Here is an 18,672-nt window from a genome sequence, read left to right as displayed (position 1 = left end):
TTTGTGTATTTTTAATTTTCTCCGCCAGTCTTTTGCGCGGCAGCACCCAGAGAGAGGCCACTGAGACAGAGAGAGAGGGAGCAGGGACGTGCTGGCCATTGGGAAAAGCGGGACAACTCCCGAACGGCCGGTTCATTCCCGGCCGGTTCAGGCCGGCCATTAGGAAAAAAATAAAAATAAAATGTCGGCCTTCCTTCCATTTTGGGGGCTGGGCGGCCAACAAAGTAAATCGTCACTATCGGGCAGAAACCTTGTATCTCCAAGTTTCAAATTTGTAAATTTTTTCGCAAAGCAAAGCCCTGCTTCATAATACAAGGCCGTCGCACTAAAGTAGTGAAAACAGTAGATCGACTGTTTTCACTAGCTTAAATCATTTTTAAACTGATAAATACAAAACAAACGGTTTTGGACATACAAAGTTTCCACCCGACAACGACAAAATATAACTCATATAATTGGCCCAATGGCTTGTCACTTGTCATGATCTGAAATGGCAAATCTTTGAGTAGCAGCAGCAGCGCTATAGAGAGAGATCTCTCTCTATAGCACGCGACGAGGGCCTCTACAACTCTTTTTCCCGGGCTGAATCAGGGGCCCAGCACGTCCCTGAGAGGGAGCCAGGGAGGGAGTAAAAAGTAAAGAAAAAAGAAGATTCTCTAATGTTTTCGGGGCCCGGCCGAGTTCTTTTCTTTTCTCTCTCGCAGGAAACGTCTGGGGCTGCCAGTGTCGTATTGTGTTACGGTCCTGGACAGACGTGTCTATTCTCCTCCAAGGCCAACGCTAGAGAATGTAATTATAGAGTAATAAAATAAAGCCAGAGCAGGGGCCTGCCATTACAAAGTGACATTTAAATTAATCTTCCCCTCCGCCCCCCTTTCTGTCTAAAGACATTCTTCACGTTTTCTGCAGCCGAGAGGGAAATAGGAAGCTTCTGTAAACACGCCGCCGCGATATGAGCTTCATGCGCTGCCCCGTTCCCACTGAACTGAAACAGACAGAGACAGAGAGCTCAGCTGAAATCACCCTGTCATAATCTATTTTATTATACAGTACAGCGTTTGTGTGTCAGAGGTGTAATAATAAATTCAAATTATTAACCGCACCGCACCGCGGCGCCTACACAAACACACAGAAAACACACAAACGGATAGCTTTTTGCAGTCTTAACTGCCCAGTAAGTGAAGTCACCGGCAGTATAACTGTATAATTATATAGTTGATGTCGGGCAGAAAGCTTGTTTCTCCTTTTTTTTGGTTATAACATTTTATGCCGTACTTCGTTGTATGAGATGTTACAGAATCTTTGGGACATACAAGGTTTTTCACCTGACAGCGACTATGTTTTTATATCTTTTTTAGATCTTTTCAGGGGGATTATCTGCCTTTATTTATGGGTACGGTAGAGACAGACAGGAAACAGGGAGAGAGAGTGGTGGGGAGAGACATGCAGTAAAGATCGTCGGGAACGGGACTCGAACCCGCGATGCACTGTCAGGCTACGTTGCAGCCCTAGATGCCTGGACCGCTAGGCCAGTGTTTCTCAAATGGGGGTACGTGTACCCCTAGGGGTACGCAGAGGTACTACCCAAACTGATATTTATTTGGCCACGGACCCCCATCTCAAAATATCTAGTTCCAGGGACCACCCAGAAGCAAAATTTGAGTTACAAACGTTTGCTTTAAAAATACATACCGGGTATATTCAAAGATTTGCACACATTTTCACAACTTTTTCAAAAATAGCAGATCTACAAGCTTGCAGTGCGGCACTCGGTGCCACGCTGCGAGCTTGTAGATCTGCTATTTTTCAACTGTTAAAGCATTCAATAATTCTACGCCTAAATGCGTTAAGCTCCTACCCCCCTTTTGCCAATGCTAAATATCTTCACTGCATATTCAAAGAAAAAACTGTATCAGGCTATTTGTGGAACCCACCCCACTTGTCCCACTGATGACAGAGCTTTCCCGTGGAGTTATTGGGCGGACGAGAACAGGGCCTGAATTGTCTTAGAACCCTGCGATAAGTAAGTTCATCCAGACAAATCACCAGTGAAGGCTGCCTTCCACAGCCGCCCGCAAAGGCCCACCCTAATCCCCTGTTATTAACCCATTTAGGCTCTAGAATTATGTAATGCTTTAACTATTAAAACATAGCAGATATACAAGCTCACAGTGTGGCACTGAGTGCCGCGCTGCGACCTTGTCGATCTGCTATTTTTATTTTTTTAATCGTGATTTATTTTGCCTAGTCTATATATTTTTAAAAGCGAACATTTGTAACTCAATTTTTTACTTCTGGGTGGTCCCTTGAACAACATATTTTGAGATGGGGGTCCGCGGCCAAATACATGTAATTTTGGGGGTTCTTGACCAAACAAAGTTTGAGAACCACTGATTTAGAAGAAGGATTTAGAAGACATTATGGAATCGGGTTCAAAAACATTCGGTGCCGGGCTGTGAGCTTGTATATCTGCTATTTTTCAATAGTTAAAGCATAAAAATAATGGTTAAAGTGGTTCGAATCTAAAGCGTCAAAGATTTCCGTTCGGGCTTAAATGGCTTAAGGACAAGTTCTCCTGGACTGGCGTACCTGCTAATATCTCTGCTTGCGCTCAGAGCTCAGGGTCTGCAGATACAGCGAGGATCCGCGGCCCCGCACAGCGCAGCGCGGGTCATTCGATACGGAGAGAGAGAGAGAGAGGGAGAGAGAGAACGGCTCCCTCCAGCCCCGGCACAGGAAATTCGAGTCCGTCCTTTGAAGATCACTGTTTTCCATATTTGCTAATGAAATCCAGGCGAGCGGAGAGGAATCTCTAATGGCAACCCGGCGGGCCGCAGACTCTCCACGTGTCTCGACGTATGCCAGACCCCCGCTATCAGCGCCGCCATCCCAACCGCGCGGCACCGCGGAGCGGAGATGCAGCAAACCATTCCCATAACTTTTTTCTTCTTATCGATTATTCTATCGAGATTTCGCGAAGCATCCCGATGCGATGCATTGATGATGATTATGGATCTGATATTTTCACCTCTTTTGATGTTTTAATGTTTCGCCTATATAATTACATGCGCGAAACAGGGATTTGATTATTAATTAAGGTCCATTGATCGATGACTAATTGAATTATTCTTTAGCGAAGGTCGGAAGCTGACCACTCACTTACTTCTATACTACTCATTGTTTCCCTCTACCCCTCATCTCCACTAAAAATAACTGATCTACAAGCTGCGCTATTTTCACAGAGTGTGTCACCGTCTCTGTCGGGTGGAAACCTCATATCTCCAACACTTTTCAGGATTCAAATTCAAGAGCATGAAAAGTAGCAGATCTACAAGCTCAAAACGTGTTTCAAGCTTGTAGATCTGCTACTTTTGATGCTTTTGTGTGTGATCGTGAATGTGGAATATAGATTTGAGGTGTCTGCCCGACAGCAACGATATGGACTTTAGGGTTGGTGATTAATTGTGGGTAATTTACAAAACTGTAGTAAACTATATATCGATGGCCGAAACGCAAAACCTCCTATCTGAAAAATGCACACTTTGTTGGGAAAATGAAAAAGAAAAAGTGTGTTTAACATTAAAACCTATCTACTATTTAGTCACATGACATTTTTGGCAAAATGAGGGGCAGAACAATCTCGCAGACAGACTGACCATGTGCAGCATAGCCTGTTGTCCTCATTTCAAGTGAAATCCAAAAAATCATTAAATTTGCAGATAGGAGGTTTTGCGCTTATATTATTTTTTTGCCCATCAAAATCATAGTGTCAATTTGTGTGTAAAAGGTGTTCAGTGAGGGTTTTGTATAGTGTATAGCCCCATTTCCACTGTAGATCTAGAACCAGAACTTTCCAGAACCAAGAACTTTCAAGAACCTGTGAAGTTCCAGGACCACGTTCTGCTTACGTTTCCATAATTATAACCAGAACTAACTGGGAAGGTTCCAATGGAAACAAAACCAGAACCAAAGAAATAGGTTCAGGTTCCTGAAAGTTCTGGTTCCACCCAGGGACGTGCTGGACCTCTGATTCAGCCCGGGAAAAAGAGTTGTAGAGGCCCTCATTGCGCGCTGCTGCTACTCAAAGATTTGCCATTTCAGATTTGCCATTTCAGTGACAAGCCAGTGGGCCAATTACATGAGTTATATTTCGTCGTTGTCGGGTGGAAACCTTGTACGTCCAAAAGTTAAAACCATTTTAAAAATGATTTAAACTAGTGAAAACAGCCGATCTACAAGCACACAACGTGTGCTTGTAGATCTGCTATTTTCACTACTTTCGTGCGACAGCCTTGTATGATGAAGCAGGGCTTTGCGAAAAAATTTACAAATTTGAAACTTGGAGATACGAGATATTCTGCCCGACAGTGACGATTTACTTTGTTGGCCGCCCAGCCCCCAAAATGGAACGTAGGCCGATATTTTATTTTTATTTTTTTCCTAATGGCCGGCCTGGACCGGCCGGGAATGAACCGGCCGTTCGGGAGTTGTCCCGCTTTTCCCAATGGCCAGCACGTCCCTGGTTCCACCTTGCAGTGGAAAAGGGGCTTATGTCTTCGGGACACTGTCTATCACAGGGACATACAGCACTAACCACCTGGTGAGACTTTCACCTTCTTCCTTCCACCCTGTCCTTGTCTGGTTCAACAAGGCGTGTGGGTCTGTCATTACTCTGTGTAGTCTCTCTCTCTCTCTCTCTCTCTCTCTCTCTCTCTCTCTCTCTCTCTCTCTCTCTCTCTCTTTCTCTCTCTCTCTCTCTCTCTCTCTCTCTCTCTCTCTCTCTCTCGACTGTGTCATTGTCGGTGTGTCTCGTTTTTTCATGTTTCGTGTTTGTCTCTGTCCGATTTCTCTTCTCTTCCCTCTTCTCCTGCTTCTTTTCTTCTTCTTCTTCTTCTTCTTCCTCGCTCCCTCCCTCCCTCCCTCCCTCCGTCCGTCCAACCCTCCTTTTCACCATAGAGAAGAGGAAGAAGAGGAAGAGGAGGATGAGGACGAGGATGAGGAGGAGGATGATGAGGAGGGAGAGGAGGAGGAGGAGGAGGAGGAGAGAGTTCCGGTGTCTCAGTCCTCTATGCAGGGCGCTCACTGCAGGTATTCTAGGTTTCCCCCTCCAGTCAACAAAGACAGTAACATCCGGAGTGTTGAGTCCAGGCCTGGAATTTTGTCATTTTAGGGTCAAGGCCACTTGGCCTTTGGTGTTGTCCATTTTTTGAAGGCACAAAGGCCAAATGCCAGGTCAGGAAGGCCATCAAATAAAACAAGATCTTTCTCCAATTTGTTGAATTTAAGGGTTAGGGATGATTATGATTATGGTATTTAAAATGTGATCCATGCTCAACCCATTGCCCAAAAAATGGGACTCAACAAAAGACATGACAAGAAAGAGACACTGGTGTCTACATAATATTGACAAGAAAGAGACACTGGTGTCTACATACTGTATTGACAAGAAAGAGACAGAGGAGAAAGTGGTACCTGGGGCCACTGTGGCCTCAGGGAATGCCATTTTTCGGAGGGGCACAAGGCCAAACTGAGGGGCAATGACGGCCATGGCCTCCCTGAAATTCCTGCCCTGGTTGAGTCGCTTTTCCACTACAGGGCCCAGGGACGTGCAGAGAATGTTAGAGAGGCAGGGGCTGATATTCCTAAAAAGGCCTTTTGGTGAAAATATCGAAAATAGCAGACCTCCAAGCTTGACGCGGTGTGAGCTTGGAGGTCGGCTATTTTCGATGCTTGGCTTCTACGCAGAGAGGACAATTCTTTCAACATAAGATGCTGCGTTCAAAGTTCAGGAGAGTTTGGACAAGAAAGTTCTCTTCTGAATGCTGCCTTCAGGTATAGCACGGAAAGAGGGCATTTGCATTTATTTCACCATAGTAAAAACTGCATTCATGGTCTGGAGAGGGGGCACTTTTTTACAGACGGATAAAGGGGCAGGGGCTCAAGCCCCCTTTCATGTCTATGTGTGCACGTGCCTGACAGGGCCGAACCAGAACTAGAACCAGAACTTTCCAGAACCAAGAACTTTCAAGAAGGCGTGAAGTTCCGAGACCAAGTACTGCTTTACGTTTCCATATAACCAGACCTAACCGGGAAGGTCCCGGAAAAAAAGAGCAGCAGCTATACGGTCTATACGGACGGGGCTGCTGGCCCCGTCCGTATAGACCTAAAAAAGGTTCCCAGAAGAACCTTGTCTGAAACTGGGCTGTGCGCTATGGAAACAAAACCAGAACCAAAAAAAATAGGTTCAGGTTCTGGAAAGTTCTGCTTTTACCTCGTAGTGTAAAAGGGGCTTTAGTCTAAACCCCATTTCCACTGTAGGGCCGACTCCGAGAACTCGAACCAGAACTTTCCAGAACCAAGAACTTTCAAGAACCCGTGAACTCAAGTTTAGTTCTACCTCAGGAGCAGGACTAGGGCTGTCACGATTATGACATTTTACATGACGATTATTTGTCACTCAAATAATTGCGATTAACGATTTAATTGTGTTTTTTGTCGTTGACAATTACATTTCTGTTTAGCTTTTAGACTTTTAAGTTGCACATGGTACATATGACACAACCTAAATATACAAAGAAATGACTGACATATTTGACAACTTTATACTTAAAAAAGAACATTGATAGTGGAAATAGCCGATCTACAAGCTCACAATGCGACGCGTTGTGAGCTTGTAGATCTGCTATTTCCACTATTTTTGACTTTTGTTTTAAATATATGAACATTTTTCAACATGGAAACGATTATGACGATTATGAAAAATAATCACGATTATGTCAAAAAAAAATCACGATTAGACGATTATGTAATAATTGTGACAGCCCTAAGCAGGACCGAAAAAAAGGTTCCCAGAACCTTGTCTGAAACAAAACCAAAAAAATTAAAATAAAAAAATAAAGTTCTGGTTCTGCCTCGTAGTGGAAAAGGGGCTTTAGTGTGACAAGACAAGACAGAAGTGTCTGAAAGTTCTGCTATAGTGGCCCCTGGGGGCCACACTGGAGCTTACACCCAACCACACCAAAGTGGTTTGAACTGGCTGGCATCGCCATCCTTCGTGGAGCCTCATGCTCTCACTAGCGGGAGCTGCAAATCAAACAATAAAAAGGAAAACGTTAAATTTATAGTTTGGCCCAAAGTGGGTGTAGTGGGGGGCGTTAACACGTATTGTAAACAACAGCTAAAGCTTAGAGGTGAAATTAAATACAGTTGGTAAGTAGTCTTGGGAGCCAATGGTTCCCGGGCCATTTGGCCCATAAGTCAGGAGGAGCCTGTCTCTTGTTTCTGTAGCGTGAGGCAGCTTGATGTGCAAGTACACCCCCTGGACATGACGCAGGGACTTAGCCCCTATCCAACCCTTGATGCTGAGTGCCGAACAGGGAGGCACTGGGTCCCATTTTTAGTATGACTCGGCAGTAGATTGACACTCTAACCACAAGGCCAATGAGCCAATAAATAAAATAAAGTACCATTATTAAAAAGTCACAACAAACGGTAGTGACTTCGAAGAAATTGTAGCCTAAAGTGTCACGCTACACAGGAAAGGCATTTGGGTCACCAAAGAACTCTATAGGGATGTCCCTGTGATCTGCTGCCTGTTAGATATCTGTGGGACAACTTGTGTGCAAAGGAGACATTTCTATCTGAGGTTGGCGCTAGGGGAAGGCCATTGGTGTCACCAGAATCCTCATGATTCCATGACAATCCATCCATACATATTTTTAAACAGTTTAGGAGTAGACAGTAGCTAGCACTCCGGATCTTACTGGGTACAGGCTCCCAGTCCCTTTTATCCAGGTCTCTTTTCAAGTTCCAAAACCTACAACCTGACGACCTTTCCCTTGTCCTTTGTCCCCTCTGTTTGTTTGTTCGTTTGTTTTTTTGTCCCCGTACACGTCACCTGTCCTCCCATAGCGCCGCCGCCGCTGCCGCTGCCGCCGCCGCCCCGGCCACAGCGGACGCCTCTAGCGTGTGTTTGACTTTTAAATGTATGGCCAACCTCCTCCCTCGAGCCAGAGGCCCCGAGGAAGAGGGAGAGCGCGCGGACGGCGGCGGGCCGCCCTGTACCCCCGTGTCCGTCCCGCCCAAGCACAGCGGGGCGCTGAGCCTCGCCCTGTGCCCCCTCCTCCCGCAGCCTGGCCGCGTCTCCGCGGCCCTCTCCTCCTCCTGGAGAGTCCCCAACAACACCCACCCTCCCCTCGGCTCTCCCCGCCAAGCCTCTTCCTCCTTCACCTTCACCTTCTCCTCCTCCTCCTCCTCCCCTCTCCCCCCCATCATCCCTCCTCCATCCCATCCTCCCTCTCCCCCCCTCCCCCCCTGCCTGCACCAGGGCCTGGCGTCCGCCGGGCCGGCCCAGAGGGGAGAGACCGTGGCGGGCCGGGACGGAGAGAGAGAGAGGCGGCTCTACAGGTAGAGAGCAGGACCTCCAGCTCCAACACGGCTGTACAGTGGCTGCTTCTCAACCCCCGGGGTGGGGGAGGGTCTGGGGGGGGGGTCTGGGTGGCACCGCCAAGCACTCCCAAAACGGGACCCTTATGGTGGGTCTGTAGCTGCAGAGAGTGTACAGTTGGAACTATACTGTAGGAACATTTGCTGATACAGTATAATATTCTCTAAGAGGGATAGTTCCACCCCAAAATGACTTTTTTTCTATGGATTAGTCACCTCATAGAGACTTGAATAGGCTATATGCATATACGCCATTTTGTTCTACTTTCGGGCCTCTTTTCGACTTCCTTCACAGGCGTTACCGATGATACTAATTAAGGCTCTGTTTGATTTATTGTACAGTGGTTCTTTAATTTCAAGGACCCCCATAACTCTATACAAATGGAATCAACAAATGGAATCCAATGGACCATTGCGGGTCTATTTGCTTCCATTTGTACACTCTCAGAGTTACACACCTGTATGGGGACATTTTGGAACCCACTCAAGGACTCATTGAGACCCACTGGTGTAGCAGAGTGTTTCCAGTGAGCCAACATGCACAATATCAGCACCCTGACTCTGTTTGACCAGAATGGAACAGACCTTTCATTAATATCATCGGTAACACCTGTGAAGGAAGTCGAAAGAGGCCCGGAAGTAGAACAAAATGGCGTATATGTATATAGCCTATTGAATGACAGATATTTCTTTTGTTTTTGCCTCTTTTCTATAAGCCAATAATTTGAGGAGACTCATTGTGTCTCCATAGGGAACAGAGCAGGCTCTTTGTGTCTCCATAGGGAACCATGGGGTGAGTAATCGATAGAAAGAAAGTAATTTTTGGGGGTGAACTATCCCTTTAACTCATTGAATGCCATTTCAAGATGGCCCCCAAGTACCAGACTGCCACTATCCTAGATTTCTAGTGCACGGATCAATTTTTAGTGCACGGATCGTGCACGCCCATGCACCATATATGCATCATATGTGTAGTACTTTTTAACAGCTTTCAAACAAAAAAATCCGCTTGGAAATCCGTTCAGGCATTCATGAGATAGAAGCCTTCAAAGTCAGACAAAACAAACACTGCCACCTTCCAAATTTCTAGTGCACGGATCAATTTTTAGTGCACGGATCGTGCACGCCCATGCCTAGATCATGCACCATATGTGTAGTACTTTTTAACAGCTTTCAAACAAAAAAATCCGCTTGGAAATCCGTTCAGGCATTCATGAGATACAAGCCTTCAAAGTCAGACAAAACAGCCATTTTTGACATTTTGAAAGATGTGTTTGTTATGGGGCTAAACATGCAATTTCGCAATTGCGATCATGCCTAATACATTTGAGGCATTTTTAGAAATTTTTTTATAAAAAAAAAATTTGATTTTTTCTTTTTTTTTTTTTTTTTTTCAAAATGGCTTCCAACTCGGGAAACTCGGGCTGTGGCAGCCTGGGAGTACTGTAATAACTCGTGAAACTCGTGCCTTGGCAGTCAATGAGTTAAGTACACACTCAGGATTTTACAGTGTAGATTGAGGGTTCCATTACTAGTTTAGTTCAGTCAGTCTCAAAGACCTTCACCGTGTATCTTTCTTCTCTGGGACGCCCATCTGCACTGTGAAGCTGGGAACCCACCAAAGCATTGCTAATGTGCTTTATTGTCGACGTTTGGTCCGTGCATTTCAACGAGAACACATTTTTATTTTTGCGAGCGGAACGTCCGGTGAGAACGGCTGCGTTCATTCATTCATCAACGGGGAGCAAGCAGTGTCCATGCATCTCATGCTTAACCTGATGGGTTTCAAGTCTGAGTGTATACAGACTTCGTAAGCGTTCCATCTAGGACCCTTGGTGGTCCCCGGACCCCACGTTGAGAACCAGCGACTTACAGTAACACCTATTGCATCTGCCCCCCCCCCCCCCTCTTAAGACACACCCACCCCCACCCCACCCCCCTCACTGTCTGTGTCTCTGTGTGTGTGTCTGTCTGATATTTGTCCTTTTGTACTATAAATGTCTTTAACAGTTGAAAAACTTGCTTTACCCTGCTGTGCGTCTTAAAGCTTTGTGTCACGTTTGGCATGCATGAGTCGTTGTTATTTTTGCCAAACCTTCCCATTTTAAGAACAGCCAAGAGTTTTTTTTTATCCTTTTATTATGCCTTTAGAAACGCTTCAGAGAAACTCGTCAGATGCAGTTTATTTTTTCTCCTTATTTTTCTTACGTCTGCGTCTTGTAATCTCCGAAGTCACAGAGACGGAGGGCGTCGGAAAGGCTCCATCCAACAAAGACGTATCCAGTGGGAGTGGAACTGAGTTACTAGGGCCCAAGTTGGAGGGAGCCTTCATTATTTTATGCTTTAACTATTGAAAAATAGCAGATATACCAGCTCACAGCGCGGCACCGAGTGCCGCGCTGCGAGCTTGTAGATCTGCTATTTTTTTTTTAAATTGTGAAAATGTGTGCAAATCTTTGAATAGTATGTGTTTTTTTAAGCGGACATTTGTAACTCAAATCTTGCTTCTGGGGGGGTCCCTGGAACTAAATATTTTGAGATGGGGGTCCGTGGCCAAATACATATAATTTTGGGGGTCCTTCACATGAAAAGGTTTGAGCACCACTGACAAAGAAGCATAGGTTTTTCAAAAAACCTCAGAAGGATTTGAAATATTCAAAGACTTTCACAGATTTTCAAGATTTTTCAAAAATAGCAGATCTACAATCTTTAGATCGCACCGAGTGCCGCGCTGCGAGCTTGTAGATCTGCTATTTTTGAAAAATTGTGAAAATGTGTGCAAATCTTTGAATATATGTGTTTTTTTAAGTGGACATTTGTAACTCAAATCTTGCTTCTGGGGGGGTCCCTGGAACGAAATATTTTAAGATGGGGGTCCGTGGCCAAATGCATGTCATTTTGGGGGTCCTTCACGTGAAAAAGTTTGAGCACCACTGACAAAGAAACGTAGGATTTTCAAAAAACCTCGGAAGGATTTGAAACTTTTTGAGACTTTCACAGATTTTCACGATTTTTCAAAAATAGCAGATCTACAAGCTCGCAGCGCGGCACTCGTGCCGCGCTTGTATATCTGCTGTTTTTCAATGGTTAAAGCACAAAATATGAAGAACATTCATGGGGGGGGGGGCCCGCAGTGAATCCTTTGTACCCAGGGCCCAGAATTTGGTGCGACACCCCTTGGACGTATCATTTCCTTTTAGCTGGGCTCCTGGAAGCCCCGGAGAGTATTTTTCTTCTTCTTCTTCTTTCGGAGGAGAAGAACAGTACATTTGCGCTGACATTTACAGCTCATCTGCCTTTCATTGTGGCATTGTGCGCCGCAGTTAATCCCGAGACAAGTCCATAAATAAATTCCCGAGTATAAAGGGCAACATAATTCACGTTTTGAGTGCCTCTCTTTAGATGTTGCATGTTACGGCGTTTTTCAGAACTGTTGCAATAGAGAGAGCAGAGCGCGAGCCTGGAGAAATGGAAAGCGGAGCCAACGAGACGTCAGAGCCGGCAGCACTCTCTATAGCTCCATGTATCCCTGATCCACATCTCACAATTAAACCCTTTTACATCGGGTAATACGCAATTATTGCGTATTATTATTTTATGCTTTATGCTTCTGGAGGAGTCCCTGGAACAAAATATTTTGAGTTGGGGTCCGTGGCCAAATGCATGTCATTTTGGGGGTCCTTCACGTGAAAAAGTTTGAGCACCACTGACAAAGAAGCTATTATTTTATGCTTTAACTATTAAAAAATAGCAGATCTACAAGCTCACCGAGTGCCGCGCTGCGAGCTTGTAGTTCTGCTATTTTTGAAAAATCTTGAACATTTGAATTTTGATCAGATTTGTACCCGATTGTAGAAGTGTCTTCTAAATCCTTCTACGTTTTTTTTTTTTTTTTTTTTTTTGAATAACACATGATTCTGTCAGTGGTTCTCAAACTCTTTCATGTCAAGGACCCCTAGAATGAAATGTAATTGGCCGCCGATCCCCATCTCAAAATATTTTGCATCAGGGACCCCCCCGGGAGCAAATATTTGAGTTACAAATGTTCACTTTAAAAATGAGATATTCAAAGATTTGCACAAATTGTCATGATTTTTCAAAAATAGCAGATCTACAAGCTCGCAGCGCGGCACTCGGTGCCGCGCTGTGAGCTTGTATATCTGCTATTTTTCAATAGCTAAAGTATTAATAATTCTAGGCCTAAATGGATTAAGTGATCCTCACGCAACGCGTATGTGGAGGGCAGCGCGGCAACGCCAGCCAAGGAAAAGCTACTTAAACAGCTTTATGAGGATTTACAAATACTTATATATCTGGGTTTTTGTCGCGAACGCGCCTCCTTTATGGTGACATTGACAAACAGAAATAACTGTCTCGCATCCGCCTGACTTGCTGTCAATGCTGCGACCGCAGTTTTCCCGGTGAACCTGAACGCTGCGGTGGGGGCCGATGGGCAAGGAGGGTCGCGAGCTTATGAGAAAAAACTAAAATAAGACCTTAAAACCTGGCGAAAACAGTTGCGTGCATTAGCGCAAGATGACGATAAAGGAAATCATTAAATGGAAAACATTAATGACTTCTGAAAAGCCTACTAGGCCCTGAAACCTGGCGAAAACAGTTGCGTGCATTAGCACAAGATTAGATGAGGATAAAGGAAATCATTAATGGAAAACATTAAATTAACTTCTGAAAAGGCTTCTAAGCCTACACTAGCCTTAAGCCTACTCTAGCCTACTAGTAAAACTAGTGGAACCGCAATCTTGCCACACGGGAATAATTGTGGTTGTAAACAACAACACAGACATTATAAATCCTTAGTCTAGTAGTGGGAAGAAGGGGTTATCATCATGGCCCCAAATAACTTTTAAATATCTTGCAATTGGCGACGAGTCTCTTGCGAAATCGGCAAGAGTGCCTCTCAATACATGAAGCTATATACCCTCTCCATCATCGGCAATAGTCAGTGGTGTGTGTTCCCCACACTCCCGCGCCCCCACCGTTGCGCTCAGGTTCACCGGGAAAACTGCGGTCGCGTCAAAGCTATCCTGAAAACCCCTTCCTTCAGTCAGTGTCTCCCACTCTCCTCCGTCTCTGTGTGACTCATATTATATATATACTTGTGTGTTCTTTCTTTTTGGGACGAGTCTGTCTTAACCGGACCCTGTCCCCCTGTCTCTCTTTCTCTCTCTCTCTCTCTCTTTGTTTCCTCCCTGTGCTGCCTGTCTCTCTGCAGTCACTCGGCTGTCTCACACACAACTTACACTACGGCTAGAAGGCCCTGCTGGGCTGAAAGGTAAGAGCAGCAGGACCGGCTTATTGGAACGTACCGTCCTGGGGGTTTGTGTTTGAATAACGCTGAGCACAGGGTCACCACCATCCCCGTTTGGGCCGCGGACCTTTTTTTTCCTTCTTCTTCTCTCTTTCAAATAAACAAATAAACCAAACGGAAAAGATTCCATATATTGTCGTTGTTGGGCGGAAACCTCGTATCTCCAAAGTTTCAAATTTGTAGGCCTATTATTTTTTTTTTCGCAAGCACTGCTTCATCACACCAGGCCGTCACAAAAGTAGTGAAAACAGCTGATCTACAAGCACACAACGCCTCGCACCGCGAGGCGTTGTGTGCTTGTAGGTCGGCTGTTTTCACTAGTTTAATTCATTTTAAAAATGATAAATACAAAACAAACGGTTTTGGACATACAAGGTTTCCACCCGACAACGACGATATTATATAATAATTCCGGTAATAATAAAAGACTATATTTTAAAATATAGCAAAAACAAATAGCAGATCTACAATCTTACAATGCGTCACAATGTGACACATTTTGTAGATTTTTCCGCTGTTTTCACCGTATCACTGAAATAGCGTTGGCTTGTAACAGTGATAAATTCATCATGTATTTTCCTATAAGTTTGGGTCCAGGGGAGACCAGACACCCATTCCTCTTTAGGGTCTGAAAACGTGTTGGGAACGTCTGCTTCAGAGGCGATGCATCAGTAATGATGAAAGCTGTCAGCTGTTCCGTGGCGGAACATGCATGGTTTGATGTCTCATTCAACACAGCCATTCGTTGCTTGTGTCGGGCAGAAACCTCTTATCTCCATGTTCTAACTTATTGTGTTTTTTTTTTGTAAATTAACTACTTGATCACACTACAGCGTCACACAAAAGCGTCAAAAATAGCAGATCTGAAAGCTCAAAACACGGCACAAAGTGACACGCTTAATATCACGATGAGAATTATTTTCAGCTTTTCTTTTGTCGGAGATTAGAATACAACCTTAAGAACCTTGATGCCTGTAGTTAGAGGAAGGGATGCATTGTTTTGTGTGAATAGTTGGAAGTTATAGTGAGTCTTTACTTGAAATGTATGGAAGTAGGCTATTGAGTTCTAAACAAACGGACCATCTTTGGTAATTGGCTTAATATGAAACAAAGATTGTTCTTGGCACACATCTGCACTTGGGAAAGCCATCCCTAGAAGTGTTTTGCTGTTTTTGAATTTGAATCCTGAAAGGTGACAGTTTTTGGACATAATGAGGTTTCTACCGGACGGAGAGTGCATTCTAACACGCTGTGAAGGAAAAGGTCAAGGTTTTGAATGATTGCGGTGTTGAGTCCCTGCCGTGCCTCTGCTGTTTGCATGGCCGCGGCATCCTTCATGAGCTCCACGGTCTCTGACAGACCCCTGACAGGGACGCTGAGCATGTCACCTTCACAGGGACCACCCAGCCGGGGCGCTTGGCATGCTTAGACCTGGCAAGGTTGTTATTTATTACTAAGGGGGGGGGGGGGGGGACATCTCCAAAACGCTACAGAATGACACACCAAGGTCACTCACAAGTAGCCGGGGACCCTGTTCTGCCGTACTTTTTATTTTTGTTTTATCTATTAGTTTGGTCTTTAAGGTCCATAGAATGAGAGGTCTGCTCTGCCGGAAACATTGCGAAAAAAAGTTATGGCCATTTGTATATTGACTGTCCCAATGACTCCACTACACTGATTCTGAATCCATTGCAAGCATTTGTTTTGCATGAAAAACATTCCTTGGGATACATTTCTGCCCCAGAAAACGGTGAAAAGTCACTTTTTTAAAGCCATACTGTGTAAGTTGCCCAACTAGTGGTCATTAGCCCTATAGCAAACCGCGGTCGCGTCCGCGTCTTTCGTCCGTTTTTCGTACCTTCAGACCCCCGCGTCTGCCTCCACCTCGCTGAGATCTATCTTTTAAGGGGTCCCTTGTTCCTGTGCGTTCAGTAATTCCAGAGATACGACTCCTTCACCCTGCCTGGTAGGCGAAATTACCTAGAGAAGGGATGGTACAAACGCGTGTATGTGTCTCCCGTAGGAAGTAACCTCGCCTACCAGGCTTTCTCCCGAGAGAGAGCCTGGTGTTCGTTCACAACAGAGCGTTTGGTTTCCGCCTAAAGCGCGGAAACCACTAGAAGCGGCGTCGCTTTGATTTGGTTCCCTCCGTTTGTTTCCCCAATCCCTTTTAAAATGCTGGAAATGCTACGTAGTCTTGCCAGTCGCTACGAGTTGTATTAAAAGATGCACATACCAAACGAATTTTTCGAAAGCAAAACTACGCCTCATCAAGGTGTTTATTAGGTCGGCCCTAAAAGTATGTCCTTGGGTGCAGGGGAATATTTTGGGTTAAAACTGAATCCGGTTGATAGTTCCGGCCAAAGCGTAGTCCGTCTAGGACTACAACATGACGTAAAGTGGTTTCCGCTCCCGACCGGATCAAACCCCGTAAAGTGAAGTGATCCCAGACTACGTAGGAAGTGAGGCCGATCGCCCCCCGCTACCCCCGCCTCCCCGTTCTTTGCTCCCAGACCACGCCCCCGACCGTCGCGATTGGCCGGCTGTACTCTGCTGTACTTCCTGGCCATGTCCTGTTACTGTTGTTGTCGCGTCGCACTAGTGCTGTCACGCGTAGAAGGATGTTTGAGAGAGATGAGATTCAATTTATTGTCAGTGTACAGTACAAGTACAGTACAGTACAGCGAAAAGTATTTTCACATCTCATACGTGGAGACGTTTGAATACGCGGAGACGTTTGGACTTTTGGAAAAATGAAAATGCGCGTGATTTACAACGCTGCCGACCGACCGATGACAATATTGTTGTTGGACCGTCGCTAAATACCATCTAATGATGTAAAGTTCGATTACTGTACCACATGAATAGCGTGGCATTACTGCCCACAGAAAAGCAGTGTGACTGCAGGTTTGGGAAGAGAGGGAGAGGGGGAAAAACGTCTGGAGACTGATGCTTTAGTCTAAAGTAGCCAGCGTGGAATCAGACTATTTTGAGTTCATTTTATTATTGTTATTGTTATTATTATTATGTTTGGGAAGAGAGGGGGGGGGGGGGGGGGGGGAGTAGCCAGCGTGGAATCAGGCTATTTTGAGTTATTTTGTTATTATTATCATTATTATGATTTTGACATAAATTGTACTGTGTGAAGTGCTCTCCTGAGTGATCACTTCATCAATGCAGTGGGAGCAGTGTGGGACTAAAAAGTCGGCCAATCGCGACGGTCGGGGGCGTGGTCTGGGAGCAAAGAACGGGGAGGCGGGGGTAGCGGGGGGCGATCGGCCTCACTTCCTACGGGAGACACATACACGCGGTACAAACGGGCGACAACAAATATGGCTGCCATAGCGACCCCACTTCAAGATGCGCTGTGATTGGCCGGCAGTTGTATAACCCTCGCTGTGATTGGCCGGTAGTGTGATGACGCAATTTTGGCGCGAGATCCGGTCCACGGCAAGGATCTCAGTTTACATATAGAGAAGGCTTTACAGGCTGAAATTCACGGCGCGGATCTTCTAAAACTTTTGTGATTTAATAGTTAGGAGAATTTTAAGATTTGTTTTATAAAAAAAGTTACATAGTACAACTTTAAATCTTTTTTTTTTCTCATGATCACTTTTCACCATTTTCTGGGGTTGCCCAAGGAATATGTTTCATGCAAAACAACTGCTTGCAATGGATTCAGAATCATGAAGAACCCCTAGTTTGACTCCTCACATGCTACTTAAAGCAGATTCTTTTCTTTTTAAAATATTTGTCTGTTCCTGTGTAGTGGAGTCAATGGGACAGTGAATATACAAATGGCCATAACCTTTTTCGCGATGTTTCCGTAAGAGCAGGCCTGTCATTCCGTGGACCTTAATGACCAAACAAATAGATAAAACAGAAATAAAAAGTACGGCATGAAATCACGGTTCAACACTATTCCTTGAGCTTTTGGGCATGTGGGTCCCCGACTACAAGAGTTAGTTCTCTCCTCTGCAGGAAACATCACTGGTTATAACCACATTTAGGCCTAGGATTATTTCATGCTTTAACTATTGAAAAATAGCAGCTCTACAAGCTCGAGTGCCGCGCTGCGAACTTGTAGATCTGCTATTTTTGAGAAATTGCGATTTATTTTGCAAGTCTTTGAATATATATTTTTTTTAAAAGCGAACATTTGTTACTCAAATATTTGCTTTCATTGTGGTCCCTGGAACAACATATTTTGTGATGGGGGTCCGCGGCCAAATACACGGGGAGCGGCAGAAAACGAAAGCTTTTAGTTTTTTTTTAGTTTTTATTTGTTTTTATTTCCCCCTTTTCCTTTACTAGAATCAGTGCCAGTGGCTCCCCGTACCCAGGCAGGCACCAGGGTATGTCCAGTGCTCCCACCACGCCCATCCATAACCGCTTTGCCCCTTCATCTGCTCCCACGCCAGACGCCAAGCCCGACAGGTCAGCTTGCACAAAGATCTTTTAGTCATTTTTTAAGATATTAAATTACTTTTAATGTTTTTTTGTTTAAATGACTAAAATGACTAAAAGGTACAGCAGAGCGAGATAGGAAGGGAGGGGAGAGGGTTGACAACATCGAAACATGAACCCAGGACGTCAATGTTATACGCGCTCATCGTTAAAACTGAATTATACTCTCAACATGATACAAATTAAATTAAACTGGGCAACGCAAAGGTACTACAGGGGTACTTGAGAGAAAATGGAAACATTTATTTTACTGTTGTGTTTAATGATAAAACATTGACACCTGCATATGAATGTGCTGCTCTGTAAAGCTTTAAACCAAATTAAGTGATCATTTTGCTGTTACTGAATAGAAAACAGGCTACTTACTTTTATTTTCAACATATTGACATAAAAACTGGAATTTTGACATCAGTATTTTCTAGTCAAAATGT

The 18,672-nt window shown here is 44.7% G+C and overlaps 1 protein-coding gene across 1 annotated transcript in view; it reads left to right on the top strand.

Moving 5' to 3' along the window:
* LOC308296916 (FH1/FH2 domain-containing protein 3-like) overlaps positions 1–18,672 on the top strand; it is a gene marked incomplete at both ends in the record, with an annotated part of 288,271 nt that overhangs the window by 229,027 nt on the left and 40,572 nt on the right. Inside the window, 4 exons of the mRNA XM_080740269.1 lie at positions 4,957–5,026; positions 7,178–7,209; positions 7,912–8,406; positions 18,089–18,211. Of these exons, the coding sequence (XP_080596395.1) occupies positions 4,957–5,026; positions 7,178–7,209; positions 7,912–8,406; positions 18,089–18,211 (720 nt within the window). The remainder of the gene's footprint in view (positions 1–4,956; positions 5,027–7,177; positions 7,210–7,911; positions 8,407–18,088; positions 18,212–18,672) is intronic.

This window comes from Nannobrachium achirus, assembly GCF_963921795.1.
Source record: "Nannobrachium achirus genome assembly, chromosome: 2".
Taxonomy (NCBI): Eukaryota; Metazoa; Chordata; class Actinopteri; order Myctophiformes; family Myctophidae; genus Nannobrachium; species Nannobrachium achirus.
The sequence above is the reverse complement of the archived record's forward strand: the minus strand, read 5'-3'. Positions and strand labels throughout refer to the sequence as shown.